The 16300-nt window shown below is 65.0% G+C and overlaps 2 protein-coding genes across 2 annotated transcripts; both read left to right on the forward strand.

Annotated features, from left to right (window-relative positions):
• The first annotated feature begins 504 nt into the window (after nucleotides 1-504).
• On the forward strand, nucleotides 505-10007 carry TNKS1BP1 (tankyrase 1 binding protein 1, 182kDa). The gene is made up of 10 exons (XM_010568064.1): nucleotides 505-601; nucleotides 808-1453; nucleotides 2277-2349; nucleotides 3241-4539; nucleotides 5123-6996; nucleotides 8038-8368; nucleotides 8610-8742; nucleotides 8846-8985; nucleotides 9199-9365; nucleotides 9947-10007. The coding sequence occupies exons 1-10, from the start codon at nucleotides 505-507 to the stop codon at nucleotides 10005-10007; spliced, it is 4821 nt and encodes a 1606-aa protein (XP_010566366.1).
• A 4805-nt stretch (nucleotides 10008-14812) lies between these two features.
• On the forward strand, nucleotides 14813-15958 carry APLNR (apelin receptor). Its single transcript, XM_010568065.1, has one exon. The coding sequence runs from the start codon at nucleotides 14846-14848 to the stop codon at nucleotides 15956-15958; it is 1113 nt and encodes a 370-aa protein (XP_010566367.1). The 5' UTR covers nucleotides 14813-14845.
• The last annotated feature ends 342 nt before the right edge of the window (nucleotides 15959-16300 follow it).

Consider the following 16300-nt stretch of genomic DNA (forward strand, 5'->3'; position numbering starts at 1 on the left):
GCACAGCACGGTGGGGGTGCTATGTCTGTGTTGGGGTGCTGGGACAGGCTAACGCAGGGCCGGTACAGGTAAACAAGGAACCACACAGTGTTTGGGGGGTTTGCAGCGTGGGCGAGCTGGTCCGGGGTACATGCGATTACTGCTGTGTACGAGGGGGGCACGGGCAGAGAGGGGGTTTGATGTGGTGTTTGGGGTTACCGCATCGTGCCTGGCTGGTGCAAGTGAGCCAGGGACGATGTACAAAGGGTGGTACTGATGAAGAGAGGGTTGGCAGTGTGATAGTGGTTTGGCACGCTGTCTGGGTGCCAGCACGGGTGGACGTGAGGGTTTGGCACAGGGCTGGTAGGTTGGTACCGTGGTGTTGCGTGGCTGGAGGAGGTGGCTGCCTGCTGCTGGGTCCCACCAGCCCCAGGGCCTGGGCAAAGGCACACTGAAACGCTTCTCTCTTTCTCCCCAGGGGCTGACCCTGCACTGCGTCCACCGAGCCCCGGCCCCAGTTTCACCATGGCCTCCCAGCCGCAGCCCCTGCGCCCCGCCTTGCCCTGCGCCTCTGCCACAGGCACTGGTGGGGCTGGGCTGGTGGCCGGCAGCCCTGAGAAAGGTTTGTCCCCGGGGGGGGCAGGAGAAATTGGGGTTGGGGGGTTTCCCAGTCTGGTCTGCGCTGGGAAAGCCCCCCCTGGGGATGCCAGGCTGGCACCCAAGATTGGCTGTGGGCCCGCTGTGCTCCACTGGCCTTCCCTGGGGAGCTTGGCAGGGCTGTGGCGCTCCTCCAGCGTGGCGTTTCTCCTCTCCTTGCTTCTCTTGCAGGCAATGCTCGCCCCAAGCCGCCTGTCCGGCCCAAACCCCAGGTGCTGCCAAAGCCGGCCGTGCCCGCCAAGCCCTCCCTGCCATATCCCCCTCCAGGGCCACGGCACCCTCGCCCAGAGCTGCCCTCCGCTGAGAAGATGAACCGCCTGGCAGGGCCCCAGCCCTACAGCGGGGGCAGCTCAGGGGGGCCCCTCAGACGCCCCTCCTTCACTCTCAAGTCACCCGAGACCCCCAACGGGAAGGTGCTCCCGTCCCCTCTGCTTGCAGCCACTGAGGACCCGGGTTCGACCCCTGGGGAGGAGGTGCCCCCTGCCCCGCTGACCCCCTCTCGCAAAGGCCTGGCTCCCTTCAAGGTGACGCCAGTGCCAGTGGCAACCAAACCAGAGCGATTTCCAGGCACCACCGTGGAGGAGATTCTGGCCAAAATAGACAGCAGGGAGGGCCCAGGGAGCCCGGACCGAGCCCGGCTCTCACCCTTTTGCCCTGATTCCTCCTCTCGCTTTGGCTCCAAGACCTTCACTGCCTTCCGGAGGCGCCCCAGCGGGGAGGCGGACGGAGCCCTCCCCGGCGAAGCCCGCCAGACACCCCAACCCGCGGTGGGCGAGCTGGGGACGGGGGATGACGGACACCCGATTGCCGAGATGAGGTGAGGGGCTGGGGACCGACCCCGGCGGGGCGGTAAGAGGCTGTGGGGCCGGGGAACATTGCTCTGAGCTGTCCCAGGGATGGGAATAACGGAGCTGAGGTCTGGTCGCCGGCTCGAGGCCGGTGTTCCTCCTAAGCAGGCAGCGCCTTGAGCTGCCTCCGTGGGAAGGCCAGGGCAGCCGCTGCAGCGCCGAGTGGTTTGTTCAGACCGCAGGAACGGGCTGTCCCGGTTGAGGAGTTGCCTCCCTGCCTGCAGCCCCCGAGGGCTGGGAGGTGAGCCAGCCGGCCATCCCACTGCCTGGACAGGGGCTGCCCTGAGACCGGGAGTAACGGGGCGGGGGTTGCTCCCCTTGGGAAATTCTCCCTTTCTCCCACCCTTGCTATTTTTTTACCTGCGGGGCTGTGCCAAGGCAGTGGGAGCGGGCAGATCTGTGGGACTCCTGGCTGCAGGATGTCCTGGGTGAGAGCCAGCACTTGGACACGCTCCCGAAAGCTGGGCACCTCCGGGAGAGAGAGACAGGGGCTATTTTAAACCAGAGTGTGAGAAACTTGCTCTCCCAAGGGCTGAAAACTTTCCGGAAAGGGGATTGCAGCTGATTTGCCTCCCTCCCCTCTGCAGTCAAAACCTTGCTAGATAATTTGGTGCTGGTTTTGAGTAAGGCTTGCAGCGATTGATGGGCCTCTTGCCGTTTGCCCGACCCCATCCTCCTGTGGCCAGAGTGGGTGGTTTGGGGCCAGGAGGTGCCTTGGCAGGCGGTGGGAGGGGAGAACAGAGAGAGCTGCACAGGGGGAATTCACCCTCCTTCCCTGTTTCTCTCTGGCAGCGGCTCCCCCCCAGCCGGCCCGAGCTGTGCCGGGGACCCCCGTGGACGCCGGAGGCCACCTTCCCCCCCTGATGTGAGTTCTCGCCTCGCCCTTCCGCACCACGGCGGCTCCGCTCCTGGGCTCTCTCCTTCGGGGCTCTCCTGTCTCCTCCGGGGCTCCCTCTCTGCGGGGTGCGTGTCTCTCCTTTCTCCTCGGGGTGCTGACTGCCCTTTTCTTCAGGGAAGCCTGGTGCCCCCTGTGCTGGGTGCCTGGGTGCGGGGCCACGTTATTTTGGAGAGGGTGGCGTGTGCCAGCACCGCTGCCGAGGTGTGGGCAGGGAGCAGCCGTGAGTCACCAGCCAGGGTTTGGTGACCCGGCAGGTATGTGGCAGGGCAGGCCCTTTCGGGCTCCCTGCCAACCCCCCTCTCCGCCCCCTGCCCCGTGCTCGGGGCGGTGACCAGGACACCAGGCCATGACACCGGGGGTGGCAGCCTGGGCAGTGGCACCGGGTCACCCCGGCGAGGGGGACTAACTCTGACGGTGCTGGGCTGGGTGACGCTGGCAAGGGAGTGCCTGGCCCCGCGGCGGGGTGGGGGGTCCGGGCTGGGGGTGTTTTTGCTTCCTCCTGCTTCATTTCTTCCTCTCCATCTGTCTCTGCGCTGCTGGAGGGTGGGTGCTCGAGGGGGGCAGCGGTGGGGGGCTCGGGGCAGTGCCTTGCCCTGCCTGGCAGGGTACGGAGTGGGGCCGGGGGCCGCTGGGAGCCGCCCGGGCTGAGTCACGCAGGAAGCAGCAGCCTGGCGCTGGCAGGAGGCGTGGGCACCTCTTGCCTCGGGTTTGGGGAGGGGAGGGGGTGCTGGCGGGAGGGACCCTCGCTGGAGATCGGGGCTGGGAGGGGGGCTGTGATTTGGGGGCGGGTGACGCCTGGGAGGTTCCTCTCGAGTGATGTGACGCCACTTTCCCCCCGCCCCCCGACTCTTTCCACAGCTCTCCTCTCTCCGGCCAGGCGCCCTTGGACCCCCTGGCTCGCCAAGGCCTCCCGTCTGCCCGGCCCCAGGAGCTCCTTTCCAGCCCGCAGAGCCCTCCGCTTCGGCCCCTGGCTCTCCCGATGCCTCCCTGGAGCTACCAGCCCCTGGCTCCCCCACCCTGGCCCCTGGCTCCCCCGAATCCCCCGCCCAGCCTCCAGCCGAGGTCTTGGCCACCTCGATCCAGGCTCCGGGCGCTCCCTCCTCCGCAGCCGAACCCCGGCTTGGCATCTCCTGCTCCCCTGGCTCCCCCCACACTCCTGGCGAGGGATCCCCCGATACTGCCAGCCCCCCCAGCACTCCTGAACTGCCCCCCAGAGTCACCTGCCCCCCCGGCTCTCCTGAGGCTGCCGCTGAGTACCCGGGCCCCCCCAGCCCACTCCCCGAGGCCCCTGCTAAAGCCTCCCGTGCCCCAGGCTCCCCGGAGGGACCAGATGACTCCCCAGTGTCCCCACAGTCCCCCAAGGGTCCTAATTTCAGCCCCCCTCCCCCTTCCAGGGACTCAGGGCTCCGGCGCTCTTCGGAGGGTGTGTTGCAGCCCCCGACCACAGGGCAGGGCATGGGGGAGCTGGGGGGTTCGCTGAGCGCCCTGCCCCGTCCCGGGGACCCGCTGTCAGAGCCATCCCTGGGCAGCGAGTCCAGCTGGAGCCTTTCCCAGTCCTTCGAGTGGACGTTCCCCTCGCGGGGGGCACGGCGGTTAGCATCCCCGCCCCGTTCCCCCATCCGGGAGACGGTTGACTCAGGGGTCTCCGAAGAGGGCGAATCGGACAGGGAAGATCCGGACCCCTGTCCCCCACGCTCTGGGGGGGACAGCGGATCCGAAGAGCTGGGCCCTGTGGTGGCCGGCAGCCGGGGAGCAGAGGGGGCTCCTTGTCCAGGGGGTCCCGTGGCCCAGCGAGAGGCTGAGGGCTCAGCAGAGGAGGAGGAGGAGGAAGGGGAGGCAGAGCGGGGTGCCACCATGCCCTGCTCCCCTCTCTGCGTGACAAAGCCCGCGCGGGACCCAGCTGAGCTTGAGCCTCCCACCCAGCCCGGCCTCCTCATCGAGGCCACCCCACCGGATCCGGCCACTGCAGCCAACTCGGCCTGGGCGCCAGTGAGCGACTCCCCTGTAAGCCTGCAGGGCCCTGGCGGGCCAGGCCGGGCCGAAGGATCCTCGAGGGGCCCCGATCCCCACACCGACCCGGGCTGGCTGACCGAGCTGCTGGCGTCGCCCGGGGCCCACGCCGCGGGCCGTGGCTCTCTGGGCGCAGAGGGGCCAGAGGTAAGGGGGCGCAGGGAGCCGGGCGGCTCTGCGGTGGCAAGGGTTAACGCTGGGCCACGGTGTCGGTGTGGCGCTGGGCTCCTCTCTGACAGGGCCGGGCCTCGCTGGGTGTACGTAGGGCGGTGGGACGGGTAGGGTGGAGGCTGAATGGGAGCGTGCTGTGCCGGCAGGGAGAGCCGGGGTGCGGCCACCGCCGCATGCGGGCACGGGGCCCGATGGGGAGCCATGGCTGGCGAGTCGGGGACCACGGCCATCCTCCAGTGGCTGCTGGCCAACCTGCAGCTGCAGGACGAGCTGGGGAGGGCTCGGCAGGCTGTGGGCCGGGAAGGGCCCTGGGCAGGCACGGCAGCTGTGAGTACCCTGGGCAGCTGGCAAGCTCCTGGTGTGGGAGCTGGGGGCCCCGTGGGGTGGGAAGGGCAGGCAGCAGGATCTGGTCTCCTCTCCGGACAGGACCCTGCTTGTGCTGTGTCCCCCAGGGTATTTCCCCCCTGCTTTTCCTCTCCAACTCTCCTCTCTGCTGCATGAGCTGGGACTGTGACCCCCTTTAACCCCTGTCTCCCCCCTTCTCACCGTCTTCCCCCAGGACCTGCTCGGCTGGTCACGGAAGGACCTATGCAGTGAATTTGGCATTGGCAGACCTCACCAGGCTGGCACCTTTGACTGGACCCGTGAGGCTGTGGCCAGGGAGAGCGACTGGCCTGGTGAGATGGAGCGGGACCGGGAATTTGGGACCAAATTGAGCTGGGACAGCACCTGCAGTGTCAGGGATGGGGACCAGCAGGACGGGCCCTTCGGCACCACCAGGAGGGACTGGGGCAGCGATTACAAAGGGACGGAGTTGATGGGGGAAATGAGACTCGGCTGCAGCGACTGGTCCAAATCCCACGGCACAGGGGAAGGCTGCCTGCAGGATCAAGACTTTGGTGCCGGCAAAGCCAAGTGGGGCACGGGCTATGGCTTGGACAGTGCGGGCAGCAGGGAGGAGATCAGCTCTGGGAAGACTGACTGGAGCAGCAGCTACGGCCTGGGACACGGCCAGCAGCAGGACGAGGAGCCGAGCTCCAGGCAGTCCAGCTGGGCTGGCAGGTACGGCTCCGGGGATGTGGACAGCCAGGATAGGGAGATCACACCCGCGTGGGCTGGTGAATATGGCACCAGTGATGTGGAGATGAAGGACAGGGAGCTTACTCCAAACTGGGCCAGTAAATACAGCAGCAGGGATGCTGAGACCAAGGACAAGGACTTTACGCTGGGCTGGGCTGGCAGATCCAGCACTGGGGATGCTGGGACCCCTCACAAGGAGTTCAGTCCCAGCAGGCCAGCCTGGGACAGCAAATACAGCACCAGGGACATGGAGAGCCAGGACCGGGAGTTCAGCCCCAGCAGGCTAGCTGAGGCCGGTGAGTACACCACGAGGGACATGGAGAGCCAGGACCGGGAGTTCAGCCCCAGCAGGCTAGCTGAGGCCGGTGAGTACACCACGAGGGACATGGAGAGCCAGGACCGGGAGTTCAGCCCCAGCAGACCGGCCTGGGATAGTGAGTACCGCAGCAGGGACATGGAGAGCCAGGACCGGGAGTTCAGCCCCAGCAGACTGGCCTGGGAAGACGAGCACAGCACCAGGGACATGGAGAGTCAGGACCAGGAGTTCAGCTCCAGCAGACCGGCCTGGGAGGACAGATACAGCACCAGGGATATGGAGACCCAGGACCGGGAGTTCAGCCCCAGCAGACCAGCCTGGGTCAGCGAGTACAGCTCTACAAACACCGAAAAGGAAGAAAGAGAGTTTAGTCCTGGCCGGCTGAGCTGGGCTGGTGAGCACAGCATTAGCCAAACCGAGCTGGTTGATGCTTTTGGTGTCAGGAAAGATGACTTGCCTGGCTCCTGTGCCTCTGATCCCCTGGCCCAGGAGCCCGGCTGGGGCAGCACCAACCGGCAGGAGCACAGTACCACTGACAGTAGGGACTGGGCTGAAGAGCTTGGAGGAGCCAAGTGCCAGAACCAATTTGGTATCATTGGGACAGACCGGGTGCCAGATCCCTCCAGCGCCGGAGTGTCACCAGATGGCTCGATGTCCTGGGCTGGTGGAATGAGATCTGGGGGCCTGCGGGAGCCTGTGGGAGACTGGCCTAGGGATCTCTCCTTTGGCAGCTCGGATGCCACCAGCTGCCTGGGCACTGGTGATGCTGGCAGGGTTGGACTGGGCCAGATGGCCTGGGGTCAGAGCCTGGGCAGCCTGCCTGCCCCAGGCAGCTCTGCCCAGCCCCAGGAGGCCGGGGTGGAAGAGCCAGGCTGGAGTCAGCACCTCGACACAGCCAGCTGGAGCGTGGAGCTGCGCGATGCCGAGGCCAAGCGCTGGGAGTGGGCTAACGCGTTCGGTGCCCGCTGTGCAGCCCGGAGCCGGGACTTCGGTGCTGAGGAGCAGAGCCCGGGAGGTGACGCTGGCTCAGTGGATGGGTAAGGAGGGCACTGGCGGTGGCACTGTGGCACCCCAGGGAGGGATCCGTCCCTCTCGGGTGCCTGTGGCATCCTGCGTTGGGGACTTCTGATGCTGTGGGCCTTGTGCTGGCGTCCTACTGTGCCTCACTTGTAGCTGGGGGACCTGCTGCCTCCAGCCCTGGGCTGCCAGAGCTCCTCTTCCCCAGCCTCCATGTTTCCCCATGTAGCCTCCGGCCCCACAACTGAACGGGAACTTTTTGAGGGACTGGGTTTCAACTTGTCCCAGCAGGATCTGCTGTCTTGGGCTGATCCAGGAGGGGATGATGCCTTCAGGGCTTCGTGTGCCTGTCTCCCACCAACATGGGGAGCCATGTGCCAAGTTTGGAGGGTGCTGGTGTTCCCGCGGCCCCCCAGAAAAGCGGCAGAATTAGCCCTGTGCCGTTACCGCTTCGCCAGGATGTGGGAACCCTGATTTCAGCCAAACTTACAGAGCTGGGGATTCCCAAAATGATAAATTCCCTCGAGCTGCCTGAAAACAAAGATCCCAGGAGGAGGGAAGCAAAAGCCCCATGGGCCTCGGGAAGGCCCCAGCCTGGCTGATTTCCTGCTGCCAGTGCCTTCCCGCACCCCGGGTGGCCCTGATCCTCCTCCTGCCCCTTGGGGCCCCTTGGTCACCTGGTGTCCCCCTGGCCACCTCCTGGGGGCTGGTGACCCTACTGGGTGGCTCTGACCCCTTTCTCTGCCCCAAGGGGGAGAGTTGGCCTGAGTCACCTATGAGTCTGGCAGCCTCCTTGCCCTCCCCAGACCCCAAATTCTGCCCCAGCCTTTGGGAAGGGGCTTTGGGGGAGCTTCCTGGAGGTGCCACCCTCTTGGTGTGACATCCCAGGAGAGTGGGAAGAGTCCTGGACACCTGGGTCCTGACTTCACAGGAGCAGTGTCTGGCCCTCCCCATGCCTCAGTTTCTCCTGGAGGCTGACGGAGGCGAGGTTTGGGGCAGGGGAAGGGCTTGTGTTAGCTGGAGCTGGAGGAACTCGGGTCTCTTCCTGTCTCCCCGAGCAGAAGCATCCGTCTCTCAGACCCCAGCCCACCGATGGGTGACGCTCTGGCTGACTCCGCAGCTGTGGAGTGCCCCCAGAGCGAGCCCTCCAGCCCCACCGAGGAGGAGAGGGACCTCTCCGCACTGGCCGCTGCCCCACAGAGCCCCAGGGCCTCCCCTCTGTCACCAGAGGGTGCCGGCGGGACCCTGCTGGACACGGAGAGCGAAGAAGCTCCCTTGGACCACCTGGATGGGAAGACACCACCAAGCTGGGAGGAGAAGCGGCTCTCCCTGGGTGCCCCTCAGCCCGAGGGACCCACGGACCACGCTGGGCAGGAATTCACCTTCCTGGAGGTGAGTGGGGAGGGGGCTCTGGGGGTGCCCAGCCATCACAGAGGCGCTTCTCTGGGGGCCGTGTTCCTGTCCTGCTCTGAGGATGGGGGCTTTGCCCTCTGGCCCCAGCTTCCCCCAAGGGGCAGGCTGTGGATTCAGGGCCCCCCAGTGCTGTTGTGGGGGTCTGTGGGCATGCTGGCCGGGGTGGGGGTCCTGGGGCTCCCCGATGCTGGGCACTGACCTGTCCCTGTGGGCTCCGCAGGACACGGAGATCCTGGACAGCAGTGTGTACCGCAGCAAAGCCAACCTGGGCCGCAAGCGCAGGCACCGGGCGCCGGCCCTCCGCCCCGGGGCCACCTCGGATGGGGAGAGCTGGATCTTCCGGGACTCCACAGGTGAGAGCCCGTGGGATGGTAACAACAGGAGAGGGACTGCGGGGCCATCCGTCCTTGGCAGAGGTGTCTCATGGTGACGCTGTCCCCCATGTCCTCCCTGCAGAGCCCCGTCCAGCCTGCCCCGCAGCATCCTCCGATGAGGAGGCGGCGGAACAACCCAAGAGCCGGCGGGTGCGAGCATCCCCATCGGGCAAGGGGGTCAAGGTGCCACTCTTCCCTGGCCTCAACACGTCTGCCCTCAAGGTGGGGCCCGCCGGGACCCCGAGCGAGTGGGGTGATGCCTCCCGGGCAGGTGGAATGGAGGGTTTAACAAGGGGAGGGGAAACTGAGGCAGGTTGGGAGTGGGGGTTTGGCCAAAGGTGGGCAGTGCGGGGCGGGGTGGGGAGGAGGCAGTGGGAGTATTTGGGAGGGGGCAAAGCACGGTGCATCCCCTTGACTTCACTCCCCTGCTCCCAGGCCAAGCTGAGGGGCCGAAACCGCTCGGCCGAGGAGGGGGCACTGCCGGGGGACAGCAAGGCAACCCCCCCCAAGGAACCCCACGTGCAGCGCTCCAAGTCCTGTAAGATCCCTGGCTTGAGTGGGAAACCCCTGGTGCTGCCCCCCAAGCCAGAGAAGTCCTCAGGGTGAGTGTTGGGGGGCATGGGACCCTCGTGGGGAGGTGAGGGCTGTGCCTCAGGGGTGGGAGAAGGGGGCTTGGGGGGTCATGCGTGCAGGTTTGGGGACGGGTGAGGCTGATGCTGCGGGGAGGATGCTGAAGGGCAGGGAAGTGTTGGGGGGGGCTGTTACCTGCTTCTGTGCCCCACCAAAGCAGTACTGAGGGTGGGCTTTTCCAGAGGCATGAAGGTTTTGGGGGTGCTTTAGAGGTGTAAAGGGATGCTGAGGGGTGCTGGGGCTCTCGGGGCTGGTACCTCTGGCCTTCGCAGGCATCAGGAGGCTGGGCTGGGCCCAGCTGGAGCTGGGAGCTGGGCGCGGGGGGAGGCTTCGCTGGGCCCAGCTTTCCCAGGGCCCGTTGCCTGGAGAGCCGGGCTGCTCCACCCTAAACAGTGCTTGGTTGGGTCCGAGCCCTTAAAGCCCCAGCTGGTGTGGCAGCTCCTTGCCTGCCCTCCCTGCCTGCCCCTGCCTGGCTGTGGTCCCTGGAGGGTCAGTCTGGGTCCTGGGTGTGTTTTTGGGGGGCTCGTGCTGATGCTGTGCCGACGCTTCCCAGGTCCGACGCCTCCCCCCCGCACTGGCTGCAAGCGCTGAAGCTGAAAAAGAAGAAGCCTTGAGCGGGGTGAGTGCAGGAGTTGGGGGGGACACGGGGGGCCGGACCCCTCCCAGTGCCCAGCGCAGGGCATAGCTGGGGCCTCCCCCTCCCCACATTCCCTGTGTCGGGGCTGTGTGTCCCTGGGGGGCTGGAGGGGGGGACATGCAGGCAGAGAGGTGGCCGTGGCACAGGGTGGCCTGGGCGGGAGCGTGTCCCCATGTCCCTGGGCTCTGTGCAGCCAGGAGCAGCAGCACCCTCCCTGCTGCCTGCTCCGGCCAGGGGCCCCCCTGGGCCTGGGGGTCCCCACGGGGTCCTCACCCCTCTCTCCCTGCTGTGTCTCTTCCAGGCTCTGTCTCCTGCCACCACATCCCCGAGGCTGACAGCCGCTGTCCCCAGGATCAGGCCTGCCCCTCCACGTGGGGACACACACACACACATCTATGCACTTTGTAGGATGCTCGCAGGGTCCCTGTCCCCCTCCACGACAATTCTTCCCCTTCCTTGGCCCACGGGCCTCCCCCAGCCTTTCCCTTCCCCTTGCTCTCTGGGGGCTGGGGGGTGGGCAACGAGCCCCCTCCCTGCCCCTCGCCCCCTGCTCTTGTATCACCCTCAGACAAAGAGCAACAGTTCAGGATTTTGGTGCCACTTTGACAGGACAATAAAACTTTGTTGGTGGGTTCGGGGCGGGCCCTGGCTCTTCTCGCAGCCCCCCGGCCCGCTGGATGTCCCCTGGCCCGGGAGTGGCCCCGTGGGGCTGGGGGGGGACATGCTGCCGTGGGGACTGCCACCAGGAGGAGCTCTCTGCCCGCCACCGGGGCTGGGTGCCGGGTACCCCCACTTCGGTCTGCTGGGGCGCGGGGCACCCGTGGGTGCTGCCTGGCTGGGGGGGGGGGGGGCAGAAATGACACCCACCCCGGGTGCACCCCAATCCCCCGTGGGTACCTGCAGAGAGGCAGCGTGCGTGGCCGCAGGCGTGCAGCAATTGCAGAGCCCCTTGCAGGGGCCAATGCAGGCCTCCACCCACCCACCCCACTGGTGACGCACCCATGCTCCTCCCCACGGCACTGTGCCCCATGTGTACCCACACCCCCTCGCACCCCCACATGCACACAGCATCCCTCTGCAGAAGCAGCCACTCGCACAGTTGCCTTGCACACGCGGCTCAGCGCATGCGTGGGTGCATGTCTCTGCCCACGCGTGCAAACCAGCCGCGCGTGCCCACCCTGGCACCAAACGGTGCTGTCCTGCCTATTCCCTGTCCGCTAGCTTGCTGGGGTGGTGGGTGCTGGGTGCTGGGGTCATCCTGAGGAAGAGTGGGGACAGATGCCCCCCCAGCCCCAAACCTTCCGGCATGCTGAGCAGCCCTACCTCCCTCCAGCTGAAGTGAAGCCAGCAAAGGGAGGATTGCCGCGGGCCCACTGGCATGGTACTGGCTGCGGTGTGACTGCGAGGTTGGGCCATGGAGGAAGGGGGATACCCCATCCCTCCGCCTGGGCTGGAGCTGAAACCTCTGAAGGAGACATGCTGCTGGTGGGTGCCCCCCACGTCCCTCCCGCCCTTGGTTTTTGACTGGGTCGGTGAGCCGAGCTGCCACCGTGGCCACTCTTTGGGCACGTGCCTCTCTCAGACCTGGCTCTGTGTCCTCCCCCCCCGGGATGGGAACCCCCAGGCTGTTTTTTCCTGGCAGAGCGTGACGGAAAGAGGGAGATCCAGAGGGAGAGATGCAGCCGAGGAGTTGTTGCTTCCCTGGTAGGATGTGAGTAACTCCAACCGGCTTCAGAGGAAGTTGCCAAATCCCACCTCATGGCACAGCCAACTGCTGCCCTTCCTGGCAAGGGGTGCCCAGGTGGTGCCACGAGCTCGGCCCCATGTCCCAACCCCCCTGCAGGGGGGCTCCCACCAGCACCCAGGAGGCTGCTCTTCCCCGTCCCCCGTGGGGCAGCCCCCTGCCACGTGTCTGGGCAGTGGCTTTTGTGCCGGGCCTGGCGTGCGTGGCATGGATCCAAGCCAAGGAACATGGCAGATGCTGGATGGGCTCAGCTTTTCCCTGGCAAAGCTTCACGCCATGAGCTGGTCAGAGGGCTCCTGCTTGCCCCCGAGCCCTTGGCTTCGTCCTGGCACTGCAGCAAAAACTCAGCCTCTTTCCTCCGAGCTTGTCTGACAGACGCTGCTCCCTCCCGGCTGCGGAGCTGGCAGGAACAGACTTGGGCTTGGCTCTGCGCCACCATCCAGATGGAGCCACTGGCTACTGGGCCCTGGGATTTATTCCCTGGGAATTAGGAGTGAAGGTTCCTGCAGCCTCTTGCTCCTGTCGGGGATGGGGCTGCAGGGACCGAGGGCAGCCTGTCGCCCTGCAGGGGAAAACAGCTCCTTGCAGAGCCCCTAGCTGCTGGGCTCAGCGCCCCAAGCCCCCTTAACCCTCTCCCCGAAGACCCTGGTCACATTCCTGCTGCCCAACAGCACTAAGATAACGGAGTTCGTTATCAGCCCTGCCACCCCCACCAGTGATAACGCCCTGCCACTGCTCTCTGTGGCTTCAGGGCCCTTTGCCCAGCTGTGGCCACCAACCCACCACCCGCAGCTACAACAAACCCAACCCAGGGGGTCTCCAGCCGGCCGGTGCAGTCCTTCCCGCTGGAGGAGGCTGCACGTGGGTCAGCCCAGAGCCAGGGACTGCGCTGGGACCCCAGAGTGGCACCAAGGACCATGCATGAGTGGAGCTGCCCCCACTGCCAGGGCAGCGAGGGGGTGACGGGGGACCCTTCAGCCCCTCTGGCATCGCTGGCGGCTTTTTGGCAAGGCATTGCCTTGGCAGGGCTGGAAAGGGTTACCTGTTCTCCTGTGCTACCCACAGAAGACAAAAATAGCAGAGATTGTTATTAATAGTGATCTTCGTTACCTGGGCTGGAACATCTCCCTTTGTAGCAGTTTCTGGTGATACCAAGGGTCTAATTAGCATTTCTTTTATTTCCCTATTTTATTCCATTTATTAGCTTATAGGCTTAAGTAATGTCTTCATCAGGCTTGGTTTGTGTGGGGCTCCATCCCTTCTTTAAACAAACTTCGGGTTTTAACTTAAATCAGCAGCTGTCATATTTATGCATCAATTTTTAGCAGCTTTTTATTTTAATTCTTCAAAGACCTGCCGGCCCTAGCACCTTACCCTGCAGGGTTAATGTGCACCTTTCCAAGGGACTGTCCCAGGTCATTAGAATATTTTATTATTCATTATCTCCAGCCCAATTGAGCCCTGGTTTGTTCTCCCAGGCTGATGGCTTTGGGTCTCCTTTGGGCGGCTGGTTTAGTGGCCGCTGTGCCCACCCCTCTGGGGCTCTCACCGCTCCCCCACCTGCACCCCCATTTCCCAGCCCCTCTCCCCCCGTACCACTCGTTTTTTCTAATTTCGGAGATCCCTTCGAGCTTCCCCCCTGTTTCAGCCACCGAATTAATCCACCAGCCCCTTTCTTTACACCACTCTGCTGGGAAAAGGGACCCGCTGTGCCGGTGGGGGGGTCGCTGGGGGCTTTGCCCTCATAGTGGCTGCGCATCCCCCTGCCAGCCCCATCCCCGTGGTTCCTCTACCACCCCGGTGCTTGGGTTTTAACCTTGCCATTTCCACTGCCCGTTCCTCTCTTAATTTACCTATTCTGACAGCGAAAGGCACCTCCACTCCTCTGGCTCCTTGGGTCAGCCCAAGTCCCCCCCCGCCGTGCTTTTCCTGGCCTCCCGGGGGACTTGTGGCTTTTCAGACTTTACCGTTTGCAAAGTCCTGCTTGCTTTCGCCAGTGCTTTTCCCCAAAGCTGTAATTGTGAGAGTTCAGCCCCGGTGGGATGACCCCATCCCACAGCTCCGCTGCTTCCCTCCTCCTCCTGCTCCTTCCAAATATTTTATTTTTGGGGTGGGGGGGGTGATTTTTTCATCTTTCTTGGCTCAGCTGAAGGCATTGCTGCTTTCGGCTCCTTAACCAGACAGCAAAGCCTGCACAGAACTGGGATGCAGCAAGGGCTCCCCATCGCTGTCTGGTCCTTCAGCAAAAGATGCCTTAAAATGTTCTTTTTGTGGGCTGGGGGTGGGGGAATCTCAGAGCTCCCGCTCTGCAGATTTTTGGAAAACACATAAAGGTCTCTCCAGCATGTCTTACTCGCAATAGGGCACCGGCAATTTGGGACCCTCCTGCTGCCACGACTGTTTGCAAATGCAAAACCCTGGAAGCAAAATGTAAAAGCCCAAGTGCAACATGCCAAATGCAAAACGGCCAATTGCAAAGTCCCAAATGCCAAACGCCAGACGCAACCACCCAAGTGCAACACCCTGCTGCAAAACGCCCAATGCAACAAGCCAAATGCGAAATGCAAAATGCAAAACCCGAACTGCAGCACCCCAATGCAAAAACGCTGAAAGCAGCACCCCAAAGGTGAAATCCCAAACGCAAATTCGGACCCACAGGGTGGCGGACCCGTGCCCGGCTGTTCAGCCTCCCTGTCCCACCGAGGCTGCTTCCCTGAGCCACGGCACCGAACCTGGCTGCCGGTGGGGTGACCGCAATCCCCCCAGGAGGCAGCCGCCCTGCGGTGGGGGGACAGGGCTTATCTCAGGGGTTGACGCTTTGACACTTGGGTGAGAGCTTGGTAAACCCCCAGGAAGGAGCCAGATGGAGGGTGGAGGGGGAGCTGTGAAATTTCCCACGGGGGCTCCCCCCCCCCGTCCATCCATCCTGTCCGTCCCATCAAGGAGGAGGGCGGAGGAGGAGGAGGAAGGGGAGGTAACGCGGTGGGATTTGTTGGGCCGGGCTCAGAGGGCCGGAGGAGCTCGGTGAGCCCGGGATGAGCTGAGCTGAGCTAAGCCCAGCGGCCAGCGGCATGGAGGAGGCGATGGACGCCTATGCCTACGGGGACAACGAGACAGAGTGCGAGTACGCCGAGTGGGGCCCCTCGCTGGCCCTGCTGCCCACCATCTACCTGCTGGTCTTCCTGCTGGGCACGGCCGGCAACGGGCTGGTCCTCTGGACCGTCTTCAAAGGCGGCCGGGACCGCCGGCGCTCGGCCGACACCTTCATCGCCAACTTGGCTGCCGCCGACCTTACCTTCGTGGCCACTCTGCCACTGTGGGCTGCCTATGCCTGGCTGGGCTACCACTGGCCCTTCGGCACGGCCGCCTGCAAGGTCAGCAGCTACCTGGTCTTCGTCAACATGTACGCCAGCGTCTTCTGCCTGACGGGGCTGAGCTTCGACCGCTACCTGGCCATTGTCCGGCCCCTGGCCACCGCCAAGCTGCGCTCGCGGGTCAGCGGGCTGGTGGCCACGGTGGCCCTGTGGGCACTGGCGGCTCTGCTGGCCCTGCCAGCCTTGGTGCTGCGGCGGGCAGCTGCCCTGGGGGGGGACAGCAAGATCACCTGCTACATGGACTACGGGGGCCTGGCCGCCCCGGGGACGGAGGGCGCCTGGGAGGTGGGGCTGGGGCTCTCCTCCACTGCCCTGGGCTTCGTGGCCCCCTTTGCTGTCATGCTGACCTGCTACTTCTTCATCGCCCGCACCGTAGCCAGCCATTTCCGCCGGGAGCGGGCCGAGGGGCCCCGCAAGCGCAAGCGCCTCCTCACCATCATCACGGTGCTGGTGGCCGCCTTTGGGGGCTGCTGGTTGCCCTTCCACCTGGTCAAGACCCTCTACGTCCTGATGGACCTGGAGGTGCTGCCGTGGTCCTGCAGCTTCCACACCTTCCTCAACAACCTCCACCCCTACTGCACCAGCATTGCCTACATCAACAGCTGCCTCAACCCCTTCCTCTACGCCTTCTTCGACCCCCGCTTCCGCCATGCCTGCGCCGCCCTGCTCTGCTGCCGGACCCCCAGTCCCGGGACCGAGCGCTCCGCCAGCTACTCCTCAGGGCACAGCCACCCCCCCGGAGGCAAGGGGGGGCCGGTCCCGGGGGGCAAGCTGGACCCCGCCACTCAGGAGACCCTCTTCCGTGCCTAACCCCTCCCCACTCCACCCCCGGTGCCCCCCGAGCTGGTCTCCTTGGGGGGACTCCACCACCTCCTCCTCACCCCAGAGCCTGGCTTGCTTTGGGGACCCTCCCTCTGGAAAGCCCTGCTCGTGGGAAGGGGAAACTGAGGCAGGGGCTGGGCAGACCCTGGGAGGAGCCCCTGGGGGGCTCGGGCAGGGGTGGCTCCCCCCGGCACCCGCAGGGCTTTGTAATTTGTGACAAATAAATGAATTTTGGTTAAAAAAAGAGCAGGGTGTGTGCAGTTCCCTCTGGGGGGATGGGGAGGGAGTGGGACCGGGGTGGGATGCGGTGTGGGACAGCAGGGAGGGTTG

Source organism: Haliaeetus leucocephalus, unplaced genomic scaffold (assembly GCF_000737465.1).
Source record: "Haliaeetus leucocephalus isolate CR32 unplaced genomic scaffold, Haliaeetus_leucocephalus-4.0 Scaffold236, whole genome shotgun sequence".
NCBI classification, from domain to species: domain Eukaryota; kingdom Metazoa; phylum Chordata; class Aves; order Accipitriformes; family Accipitridae; genus Haliaeetus; species Haliaeetus leucocephalus.